General features: G+C 44.8%; 1 protein-coding gene across 1 annotated transcript in view; it reads left to right on the forward strand.

Moving 5' to 3' along the window:
- Window positions 1–12,486, forward strand: part of STAG1 (stromal antigen 1) — a 113,492-nt gene that overhangs the window by 99,027 nt on the left and 1,979 nt on the right. The window contains exons 26-32 of the mRNA XM_005425032.3: window positions 1,260–1,361; window positions 2,845–2,993; window positions 4,033–4,161; window positions 7,550–7,755; window positions 9,933–10,104; window positions 11,139–11,249; window positions 11,984–12,098. Of these exons, the coding sequence (XP_005425089.1) occupies window positions 1,260–1,361; window positions 2,845–2,993; window positions 4,033–4,161; window positions 7,550–7,755; window positions 9,933–10,104; window positions 11,139–11,249; window positions 11,984–12,098 (984 nt within the window). The remainder of the gene's footprint in view (window positions 1–1,259; window positions 1,362–2,844; window positions 2,994–4,032; window positions 4,162–7,549; window positions 7,756–9,932; window positions 10,105–11,138; window positions 11,250–11,983; window positions 12,099–12,486) is intronic.

Here is a 12,486-nt window from a genome sequence, read left to right on the forward strand (position 1 = left end):
GGCTTGGTGCTTGCCCTGAGGCAGCAGGGATCTTGTCAGAGGAGGTTGGTTTAAACAGGACAGCAGGAAAAAAAAGCTCTGTGTGGTTGTGCTGTAAGTGGGTCTGTGGTGACTGAGTGTCTTCTCAGCTTTGGCTGCTTCCACAGAGCTTTCAGGCCCAGTGAAGGTCAGGAGGACCTGAGCTCCTCCTGCCCCTGTACATGGGAGGTCACCTGCCAGAACAGGCACATCAGCAGTCCTGCCACTGACCCCCCAGGTCCTGTCCCACCTGTCCCTGCAGGGGATTGTCATCCCAGAGGTGACAATCCAGCAGATCTTTACTCTACACACTGTTTGAGATGTTGATGTGAAACATAAAGGGTTTAACTTGAAATTCTCCTGTTCATCAGGCACACATAGCACAGTAAAATTCTCAGGACACACTGTAGCCATCAGTCAGGGTTAGTGTTGCTTAGGGATTGTTTGCCAGAGTGGGAGTTTGAAACTGAAGCTGTGACCATCCAGCTGAGTTCCCTCCCTGCTGCTCCAGGTTGGGCTTCTCCTCTCCCTACACCTCTCCTCTTAAAACTGGGGGAGGGGGAGAGAAATTTAATTTGAATTAGTACCAAAGATGGCAAAAGCAGTATTTTAGAGGGACTGAAAAGAAGTGACTGCAAATGCAGAAACATCAATGAGGCTGAAAGAATACTGTTGAGAAAAAAAATATATTCTCAACTTGGAATTTGTAATGATAATACAGCTTTTCTACCCAGATGGGCAGCACCATAGGCTGTGGCTTTCAGCAACCATTCTGTTAACATAAAGAGAAACAGCATTCCATGCTGACTCATTCTTTACTCCACTTTTTGGCTGCAGTGAATGCCTTTCCCCTCAATGTACAAGGAGCACACACCTCTGTGCTGGTGTCTGTTCACACCTGCTTCTTAGGGGGTGTTGGATCATGTTGTTGCTTGGAATTGGCAGCCATGGGTCACCTTCATCAAGTGCTTAGTTTGGGGCAGGAAATGCTCTTTTGTTTGGTTTTCAACATGTTTGTTACAAAAGATAATAAATACAGAAGTTCCTTACCTCATCACAGGGTTTGGTTTAAATTTTGATACTGAAATGTTGCCCCCACTCACACCAAAAATCTGGATTTGAGCAACTGCTGCCTTTTCAAATCAAGAATTACAAGTAATCATTCTCTTGGGAAAACTGTAAGAAATTGTATAAGAGATTTGATTTAAACTTTTTGAATTTTTTTCACATTTGTTTCTTAGTACTACAACGACTACGGAGATATCATTAAGGAAACCCTGAGCAAAACCAGGCAAATTGATAAAATCCAGTGTGCAAAGACACTCATTCTCAGTTTGCAACAGGTAAGAGCATTGATTTTTTTGTTAGAAATGCCTCATTGCAAAAAGCCCTGGCCAGGATTTCCTCTGATACACTTTACAGGAAAGCAGAACTGCTGCACTTCCTTAGGACATTTTCTTCATTTTCCTGCTCCCCAGTTCAGGCTGTCACTGCCCCTGTGTCTCAGTAATCTCTGTCTCCATAGGCCCACACTGGCAAAGCTTGAGCAGATAAAAATGGAAGGGAGGGACAGAAGAGCCTTGGAGGCAGTTTGATTCAAGCTGATTCATGGCATTTGTTTATTGATCCTGAGTCAACAAGAAGAATTAGGATGGCTTTTTGTTCTTAACATTTGCTGAAGTAATGCATCTTCCTTATACTTTGTCTAAATACTGATGATTTTTTCAAATTTCAAGCTAATTAAATCTTCCAATACTGTTAAGACATGTTTTTTCCCAGAAAAATTCTGTTTACATCACCCATAAATTACTGCCTGGTGATGAAATCTATCAAGCAACAGCACAAAGTGCACTAAATGCCACTTAGGCCCTTGAAGTACCAGCTATAGCCATTGCAAGGAGAAATTACTTCTGCTAATTAGATGCTTTCAAATGAGCTGGACCTCCCAAAATCCCTTCCTAAGGGATTTGCTGTAGCAATCTGGAAGCTGAGAGAGATCTGTGCAAACCTGAGAAAAACAAATGTACTTCCAGAAGAATCAGGGAGTGTCAAAGCAGCCCATGCCTGTAAAACTTGGAGAGGAGGAAGCAGGTGCCATAGATCAGTCAGGCTGACAAAATTCCATGAAAAAAGTAATGAGAGGAGCTCTTTGCAAGTGCCTCAGTGACAGGTAGCAGCCAGTGTGGATTTGTCAAGGAGGAATCCTGTCCAATTAAGTTGCTGTCATTAATTACATGGTAACAGAGCTTGTGGAGATGAGAGAAACAGTGGCTGTAATGTAGCCTGATTTAATATCCTCACTGGCACTGTCTGTCAGGATGCTCTCAGCAACCAGCGAGAGAAATGGGGTGTAAATGGCAGTGCCAGGAGAGGTGGAACTGGCTGGAAAAGCATCAAGCATTTCAGTACTGTAATGGGAGGGCCTTGGAGGCAGCAGTGCTGGGCAAACACAGGCACAGAGGCTACAGTGGAGGAGCTGCAGTTTTGATCCCCAAATTCAGAGCACCACCAATCTGATGGGTGATGGAGGTGCTTAAGAGAGCAGCACGAGAATGCAGAACCTTCTTGATGAGTTGGGAGAATGATAGATGGAATTCAGGGAGGGTGGGTGCAGAATTCCACCAAAATAACTCCATACAAGTACAAGATGGGGGACAGCTGGCAAACAGCAGAGGGACAGAAGAAATTCTGGCAGGTGACAGGGACTCCATTATGTCTCAGTCATCACAAAGGCCATTCTCCGATGGAGCAGGTTTAGAACCCAAGTCTTTCTCAATAAAAGTGTTTCCCAGCTCACAGATATCAACCTCTGAACTCTCTCTGCAGCTGTTCAATGAGCTTGTTCAGGAGCAAGGTCCCAACCTGGACAGGACATCTGCCCATGTCAGTGGCATTAAGGAGCTGGCCCGGAGGTTTGCCCTCACTTTTGGCTTGGATCAGATCAAGACAAGAGAGGCTGTGGCCACATTACACAAGTAAGTGGTGGTAAATAAACTAGATTTTTACACTCCTTCAGATTAAAACTCTTGTTCACCATTCCCTTTCTCAGGATACGTAATCTCAACAGGCTATGGAAAAATTATATTTTTTTTTCTGCTTTAATTGGAGGGGTCTACATGTGTTGGAGGGGTCTACATGTATTGGAGGGGTCTTTTTGTTCCGCTGATCATGTAGGTAGAAAGGAAACAAACTAGCTGCTACCTAATTATTTATTGGAATTTATTGGCATGGTTATGTTTATCTCAGGTGGATTGTATCTAACAACTGAGGATGGTTCTTTGTTCCACACCACTGTGGATTCTGGAGGAACCAAGGGCTGTTACGAAAAGATTCTCTGAAAATATTTTGGAAATCTTTTAAAGTAGACTGAAAATTTTTATGCAACTGCTGCATAGAAAAGCATGGAAAGGTTCTGCTAAATTTAAATTATGACTTTGCCATGCCCTAAAAAAGTTCAAATGCTAAGGTTTGGTGTCTCAGAGACTCAGTCCTTGAGACTGAGATCAGCACGGCTCGGTCAGGATGCACCAGACACTGTCCCCAGCCAGGGAGGAGTCAGGGGACACTTGTGCCTTGCTGGGTGAGGGAAGGGACAGTGTTCTCTTTAGTCACAGGTGACAGAGCAGAACCAAGTGTGTCCCTGCTCGGGGGACCCAGTTCTCTGCTCTGGCTGCAGAGGTTGGCTCCTGTTTGATGTGACACATTCCATGGAGCTCCTGCCCTGGGCTGCTCCTGCCCAGTTCCCTCTTACAGGGACTGGCCATGTGCTTATCTGAGGGGGTCTCACAAATCCACAGGGAATTCTGCATTCCCTTTTATCCAAAAGCTGCTTTTGCTGCTAATGGGGAATTACATTGTCATGGGACCTGAGGATTCAAACAGTTTCATCACAGCTCAGATTTGGGACAGCTTGTTTGGGTGTTGGGTTAGGCTTTTTGTTTGCTTTTTTGGGTTTTGGGTTTTTTTTGGTTTTTGTTGTAAATGTCTGAACATGTTAATATTTCTGTACTGTAGAGATGGCATAGAGTTTGCCTTCAAATACCAGAATCAGAAAGGACAAGACTATCCACCTCCTAACCTTGCTTTCCTGGAAGTGCTCAGTGAATTTTCTTCCAAACTCCTGCGACAGGACAAAAAGACTGTGTAAGTAATGCTCTGTTTTCTTCCCTGGGCTCTGTTAATCCCTGCACTGTGGGTTTCAGCTCTCTACTTTGAGGTCTCTACAATCTAACTAGGGCTGCAGAAAGTCCATGAGACATTTCACATACATACTTACTCATCCTTTTGTGTTTTAAAGTAATAAAAAAAAAAGGGAAAAGAAATTTAGACCCACTAACGAGGTGAGTTTGAGACCTCTCAAAACAATTTTATTTAAAATTTCTCATGGGGTATTGAAAATAAAACGTCCTTTTTTAGGCTAGAAGAAAGCAAATTAAACATTATCAATGTGAAATTAAACATTATCAGTGCAGGGAATTTACAGGTTGTCACCACTGCAGAAACACATTTCTGTCTTTATTTACATAAATTGTAAACCTATATTTGTTGTTTCTTTTAATATATTGGAAGAGGACTCCAGTCAAACATCAGCCAAGCACTCTCTGCCCAGTGTGGAACTAAATTCACTGAATAACTTTATGACCAGTTTAGAAGTGCACTTGCCAGATCTGCTGATTTGTGGTTATAGATGCCTTTCCAGTCAATTCTGTGACCTCACTGAGTGTGAGTCAAAAATCAACTGGAGTGGCCTCAACTGATTCTTTCTGTCAGACCTTGCTGTGAAGGTTTGACAGATGTTTTTCTGTGAAGACATTTCTTTCAAAGGACTTTTCTGTTAGGGTTAACAACTATGAACATTACAGCTTCATCTGTGCAGTAAGAAATGCAGCTTGGTTAACTTTGTATAATTTTTAATGTGTACACACTTGAACCAATTTCACTTTTTCATTGTATCAATAATTTCTCAAGTCAGTGAATACTGTAGGAGAATAGTTAAAGGAGCTAGGGAATGGGATGATCCAGTTAGGCTGGCTTGGCACTCCCATTTGTGCATCTGCTCTCCATTGTTATATCCTGGAATCTTGTCAGCCTCTCTCCTCTTCCTCGGGACAAGACTTAAGGATAACAGGATTTTATGGCTTGTCTTAGCTGAGCTGTAGGTTCTCTACATGGTGGTTTAAGTGCCACTGGCCTGTTTCCTGTTGAATTTAGTGAAGTTTAGCCTTTCAGCAGAGTCATCCCTTCCATAAGTTTCCAGTGTCTGACACTTAAAGTTACATCATGCTGCCCCTGACAGCTTCTGTTAACCTGAGCCTTTGAGTGAAATTCAGTTCTTTGGGACATTCTGTTTCTTCACCTTCCTTGTTACCATTTAAATTCTTTCTCAAAGGTTCCCCTGCCCACATGCACAACCAGTGGCTGTTCCTGCAGGAGTATAAGCATTGCTGTGGTGGAAAATCTACACCTGAGCTATTGACCTCAGCTGAATCTGATGATCATGAAAAGAAATAGGTCCTTTAGGGCCTGATCTGTTCCAGCCTGCTGTGTTGGGATGAGTTCAGCCCTGCCCCAGACTCCACAGGCAGTTGTGACTATGAGAAGGGTCAGCACAATTTGCTGACATGTGAGGATTCTGTGGAGGTGGCTCCACTCCTGCCCAGAGTGCTCCACTGACAGGACCGGAGGGGGATGCTGGATTTGCCCTTTTCTGTAGCTCCTCCAATCCATAGGGACCTCTCCCCCACCACAGGGGCTGCCTGTGTGCAGGAAGGTCCATGACCACCATCTGCTGGAGAAGTCTCATGTTCAGGATCACTTCCCTCCATGCCCAGAGGCCCTCCTCAGACTCAGCAAAGGACTCTTGGCTGCAGCCAGAAGTGCTCTGGAGCCCTCACAGTCTCAGGAACACGGGGTTGCCTGCCTGCCCAGGTTCTCCAGCTTGGCTTCTCTGCCTCAACCCCCAAATCATGCACCTGAGGGCCTGCAGGTGTCAGGGCATTGCTCCAGGACACCCTTCCTGACAGGCTCCAGCACACACTGCTGTTCCACAGGGCTTCTGCTTCCTTCTGCTGGGCTGCTGGCTTTTTCCTCTGGGGCTAGAAGAGGGAGAAGCTTCCAGTTTGGGAGTGAAGCAGCCACACTGATTTAATTTAGTTTTCCTAGCCTGTTAATCTGGCTACTCATTTTATGAGTAACCTTCAGAAGTGGTGATAGCCATTTATGGATTTATTTAAATCTATGGATTTCACATAAAAGTGTTCATGGTAAGGTGCCAGACTCATACAGCTGCAGAAAAAGAATTTGTACTAACAGTGTTACAAACCCATTAAGGCAGATACAGGGCAGGGAAATTCTGAGGAACTAATTTAGGACAGAATAGAGGAGATTGTCCTTGGAGGCACTTATTTCCATTTATTTCTCTCAAAGACACAGTTGGCTGAGACTGAACACTGACTTGTGGGTGTCAGGTGAGGTAGAGCCTCAATGTGGTTGAGGTCCACTGAGCTCAGATTTGATAGGAACTGCCAGTGTGAAGCTCCCCCAAAATGCTGAGCGAAGATGTCTCAAGTTTGGCATCCAGGCACTAAAGAGCTCCCAAGTGGTGTCGTTTTCCTCCTTCACAGTTTGGCTATAAACATGCAATCTGGTTCTATAAATACAAATTGGAGGTAGAAAAACTTCTTACTTTCCAAGACTCTTCTGCAGGTAGGTTCTCTGAAGCCATGAAGCAGTCAAGTGGCACAGTTGGGTACCATAAAATAGAGAATACACTAAGATTTTTCCATTACTGCCAGGTTTGGGAGTTAATATTCACATGGAAAAGGGAAGGGGGAAGCATTGACAATATTCGATAAAAGAGTAGACAGGAACCTGCTGTTTCTTGAACAGTTATACCATTCACTGAATCAAAAAAACTGATGTGATGTCACCCTCCCATGAGCAGTGTGGCTCCTGGGCCTGTTCTGGAGCTGGGCTGTGTAACAACTCTGAGCTGCCATGAGCTACAGAGGAAACCCCCTGCCTTTCCATGTGGAATGTGTGGAGTTGACTCCCACTGCTGGCAACCTGGCAAGGTGGTATTAAAGGAAATTGTGACTGAAGGGTGCAGGAAGTACCTGAGTTCTCTTACCAAACTTCTGAATGTTTGGTTCTGCAGCCAAACTCATTAGAATAACGTTTATAGATTTGCATGTTCATTTTAGAGATTACTTCTGATTCCATAATTAAATAATCAATGGAAAAAGAAAACAGTTTCTATGCCATCCACACCAGGAGGGAGTTGTTGGTTCCTCCTTTCAGTTAACATGTGTGCACTGGACTTTTCATGGCAGTGAACCAGGTGTTCAAATTTCTTGTGGAAAAATAAATGGCTGCATTTGACAAACCCATTTCTCTTGTTCCAGGATGCCAAAGGGCATCCTGCATCCTTGCAGCAGTGGCTCTGAGGCAGCCTGCCTGCTGACACAGCGGCCATATCCAGGTGTCTGTGGGGGGATTGCTGCACTCTGTAGCCCCTGTCTTTCCTTTCTAGGCACACCTACTTGGAGAAGTTCCTGACAGAGCAGATGATGGAGAGAAGAGAGGACGTGTGGCTGCCGCTGATCTCGTACCGGAACTCGCTGGTGACGGGCGGCGAGGACGACAGGATGTCAGTGAACAGCGGCAGCAGCAGCAGCAAGGCCTCCTCCGTGAGGAACAAGAAGGGCCGACCCCCCCTCCACAAAAAGAGAGTGGAAGGTTTGTGAGGGCACAGGGCACAGGGCTTTGGCATGCTGGACACTCAGGAGAGGGAACTTGACCAATTCATGCAGAAACACATGATATTCTGGATGTGGCAGAACCAAGGCATCTGTTCTGCTGGTTCTGTCAGGCCTGGATGTGCCTTTAGGGGAAATAGCACCACAGCCCCCTGTTCTTGTTTGTCTTGACCAAAATTGGCAATCAGAACTGTTAAAAGCTGTTATTGCTGGTGTTTGTGAAGTTACCTGCTCTTTCTCACTCCTAGAATGCTGGATTTCTGCCTGTGGTTCCCTCTGGGGAGTTGTTAATTCTCAGGGATTTGGAACAGATTCCAGGCAGAAATTCTGATAACAGATCTCTGTTGTTGCAGGGCCATTGGGAACATTAAAAAGACACCATATTTGTTTAAAATAGTACTGATAATCTAGTGTTGTCTGCATTTACTCTTTCTGGGACCTCAGATGTGTTCATCAGGAATCTGGCTGTGATAGCAAATTTCTTACAAGGCTGCATCTGTTCCTGGTCAATCTGTGCTGTAGTTTGGACTTTTGTGAATACTAATTTGCTGTTCTACTACACAGTAGATGTGAGTGGGATCTTAAACTTCAGGGTTTTTTCTAAGTTCAGTATCTATGGCAGGAATCCCTCAGTAAGGAATCTAGTACCCATTTGCCTGAATATGCAGCAATTTCCCAAAATACTCCCCAAAAGTTTGCCCATACAGCCAGTCCATTCTCCACTGCAGCTCATGGTGAGCAGTCCCTGCACCAGGTCCTTCTCACAGCCAACCTCCACTGTAGGTACATCAAATACTGGCTCCTCTCTTCAGGCACTGTTTTTCTTCTTTCAGGACACCAAGATTTTCACAGAATTCAGCCACTGAGGTTTTCTTCTTTCCTCTTGTTGCCATTTTCATTCTATTCTACTGTATTTTACCAATATCTTATTTTTTTACCCTGGGGTGTGTAGTAGCATCTTTGCCCCTCACTAAGGCAAATCTCAGGCTTAAGATGTAGTTTTTGGGCTTTGCTTATCTCATACATTTTTGTGTCACCCTCTTTCAGTGATCAGTAGAAGGGAGAATTGATTTCCAACACTGTCCATTTGAGAATCTGTTTGTTTGTTTGGGTTTTTGTTTGTGGGTTTTTTGTTTTGTTTGTTTGGTTTGTTTCTTTAATTTCTACTCTAAAGGATCTAACAGGAGAAAGGTCACTGCAGAAATTACTGTGGCATCAAAGAACCATATCCAGTCCCCTCTGGTTCCTTTCTCACCTAAATCCAGCATGGACTGGCTTGGAGAACATTCCCTGTTGCTTCTAAGAGGAAATGTGCTCTGTGACATTTCTTCAAGATGCCTTAAGCAACAGGTTAAAAATCCTAACGTGAAAATGATTGAAAAGTAAAATTGAGAATAAATAGGCAGCTTTTTAGACAACATTTATGCCTAAAGGGTAGTAAAAGGCAATGGAAGGGTGAACAGATCCATGGAGATCCCCATCTACTTTTCTCACCACACATTTCCTGTTAGTAAATCTGTGATCTTGTCATCTCTGTTGTCATCTCCTGTCTTTCACGCCAGCAACTGAATTTTTTGTGTGTTTCTCTGGCTGCACACTTCCTGCTCTAACCTATTCTCAAGTCCTCCCTCTTCCCTCCTCTCTGCTTTGCTCCTTTCCCAACATAAGCACAGGATCCCAGCTAGACCATCAGTCATCTTTATCTCATTTTTATTGCTAAGTGTCCCCTCCCTGCTCCACTCCAGTGGTTCTGACAGTACTAAAGATCTGGAGTGACCACATCTGGGGGTTTGTGCTCCACCTTGTCTTAGTGTTTAACTGGTTTAATTAGTTGCTCTAGGTGCATGAGATTATCAATCTCCAGTTGTAAACTCGGGAACTGGGAATTACCTTGGTTGTTTATGTTCAAGATACCCAGCAGCTGAGGCCGTGCTCAGTATGAGTTTGTTTGCAATGGGGTTTTTGTTTGTTCCCTTTGCATTGTTTTTATTGCTGAAAATAGAGGCTAGTAATACTTAAAAGAACAGAATCTAAAATTAGAACTGAAAATCTTACAATTCCAAGCATTTATCCAGGTGATCCCTCAGTGCACACTTGTTTGAATGCTGCCCTGCATGTGGTCAGAACTGAGCGGTGATTGCAGTGTTCTCTCTCTAGATGAGAGCCTGGAAGGCTCCTGGCTGAACAGGAATGAGAACATCCATACTCCAGGGACACTGCAGACACCTCAGCTCACCTCCACTGTCCTGAGAGAGAACACCAGACAAATGGGAGAGCAGATCCAGGAGCACGAGTCGGAGCAGGGATCTGAACAGGATTTTTTACACAAGTAAGTCTGGAATTTCAGGATCAAGTACAGTCAGCCAGGCAAAGGAATTGCTTGTGGTTTACAGTGATTGTTAGCCTGTGGCTCCAGAGATGCAGTGTTGATTTGCAAAGCCACCTGGAAATGCCTTGACTACAGTTCAGCAACACTTGGATTGTCTTCAGGTCCCAGAAAAATATGTTGTAATGGAATAATAGTAGAAATTCCTTATGTTAAAACTATCCCATAGCATAGCCATGCCATTCTGGTCAAATCATCCTAGTGCTTGTGCCCCAGGCTGGGTGAAATTTTTTCTTTGGAAGACCTGTAAGTACTCTTTTCTTTTCCCCTGCCTGATATCAGAGTTAAGGTTCTCCAGACACCAGAATATTTTCTAAATTTCTAGCTGCTGAGCTAGTAATTCCTGATTTGAGGTAATTGCCTTAAATGATATATTCTTTTTGTCCCTTTGCTCTCATTTTATCACCTCCATTTAGAGGGAAAACATTGGTTATTTTCTGTCAGTGGGTGTTGGCAGCAGGTGCTGCCAGGATGCAGCAGGTGAGCACAGGCTGGCTGTGGGTCACAGGCTGGGGGTGGCATGAGCAGTGCAGCCTGGAAGGTATTTACATGAGGGTGAGGTACTGACCCCTAAGTTGTAAAAGCCATGTGTTTTTCACATTGTGTGACATTTTTGTCACTTACTAATTTGGATCCATTCTTGCTCATATTTTGCCTCATCTGACACAGTGAAGTACTATTTAATAATAACAAACTTTAGAGGTTGTCCTGCTCCAGGTGCCTGCCCCTAATAAAGGAGCAATGTCAGTGTTTCCATATCTGCTTTTATTGCAAGTTAAGTGATTTTTTTGTGCACGTACAGTGAGAGGAGACAGACTGTGGAAGGGAATCCAGAAGATGTGTACAATGATGGATGGGATTTAATTATCCTAATCTGAAGCATGGCCAGACACAGAACTTGGAGACAGAAACTACCCCAGAATAGGCAGCTCAGAACTGTTACTGCTGTTGATCCTGACTTACTCCCTGTGTGTCAGTCCCCAGATGCAGATCTCGTGGCTGGGCCAGCAGAAGCTGGAGGATCTCAATCGAAAGGACAGGACAGGAATGAACTACATGAAAGGCAGAAGTGGCGTAAGGCACGCAGTGTAAGTGCTCCCAGGCTGCTGCCCTCAGCAGCACCATGTGCAGGACACCACAGGGAAACATCACCTTTCCTGCTGGTTGCCAGTGGTCTCTGTGCCACTTCTCCCTTGTGGTGAGGGCAGAGGGACAGTTTGCAGTGCTGGGATGGATCCAGCCCAGCACTGCCATTCTCTGTGGCCAGACACCAGGCCCAGTGAGGGTGCAGTTCCCCATTCCTCAGAGGGGTTCCATCCTATGGAACCTGTGCTCTCCATCCTTTTTTGCCAAGATGTCCCCCTGTGCAGTAATGGAGGGAACACACGTGGGTGAACACTGGGGCACCACATGCTCTGTGCTGATCCCACCAAGTCCTTGAGCACAGGGCCTGGAATCCTTACAGCCTTTGGAACTGGGCTTGAAGGCACTGCTGGGGTCACAGGGCTTTACCAGTGACCCTGGCAAACAGTGTCACTTCTCCTTGGTAAAAAGGCAGGCAAACACAAGAGGAGTTATTGCCCTGTAACAACTGCAATTATTGGTCATAGTGCTGTCAGTGGGACCTGCTGCTTCAGCCTGGGGCAGGGTTTGGAGAGCGGAGTTCATGTGTGATTTTCCTTCGTTTGATACTCCATAGAGCCTGTTGGCTTTACCCTCAGCATCAGCATTAAATGATAGGATTTGAGCATTCTTTTTAATGACAAAGATCAGGGCTGGTAAGTTTTTCTGCCCAGAAATGACTGACTCTCTCTTTAATCAGACGAGGTCTAATGGAAGATGACGCTGAGCCCATCTTTGAAGATGTAATGATGTCCTCACGAGGCCAGCTAGAAGACATGAATGAAGAATTCGAGGACACAATGGTCATTGATCTGGTCAGTAAATCTTATCAATGGCAAGTTTAAAACAGTTGAAAGCTAATTTAAGAGCAATTTTAGAATTGTAAACAAAAATTTCCAAAATTTTGAGTCTGGCCTCCAGTTGTCTGAACATTAGGGTGGAAATGATGGGAGCACTTCCCAGAGCCTCCAGCTGCAGGCTTGAGCCCAGTGGGTTTGTTCCACAGCCACACAAGGAGCATTGCTTAGTGCTCCTTCTTCCAAAGATTGCGTTCTTGGGCAGCTCCTGGCAGCAGCAGCATCACACACCTCAGATCTGTCAGCCCACAAGGATCAGGTTATGAGTTACAGGCTGTGCTGACAAGGCTCTTTATTGCATCCAGGATGTGTCAGACTGGCACAGCCAGGGGGTCAGGCTCTTTCC

Source organism: Geospiza fortis, unplaced genomic scaffold (genome assembly GCF_000277835.1).
Source record: "Geospiza fortis unplaced genomic scaffold, GeoFor_1.0 scaffold118, whole genome shotgun sequence".
Lineage (NCBI taxonomy): Eukaryota > Metazoa > Chordata > Aves > Passeriformes > Thraupidae > Geospiza > Geospiza fortis.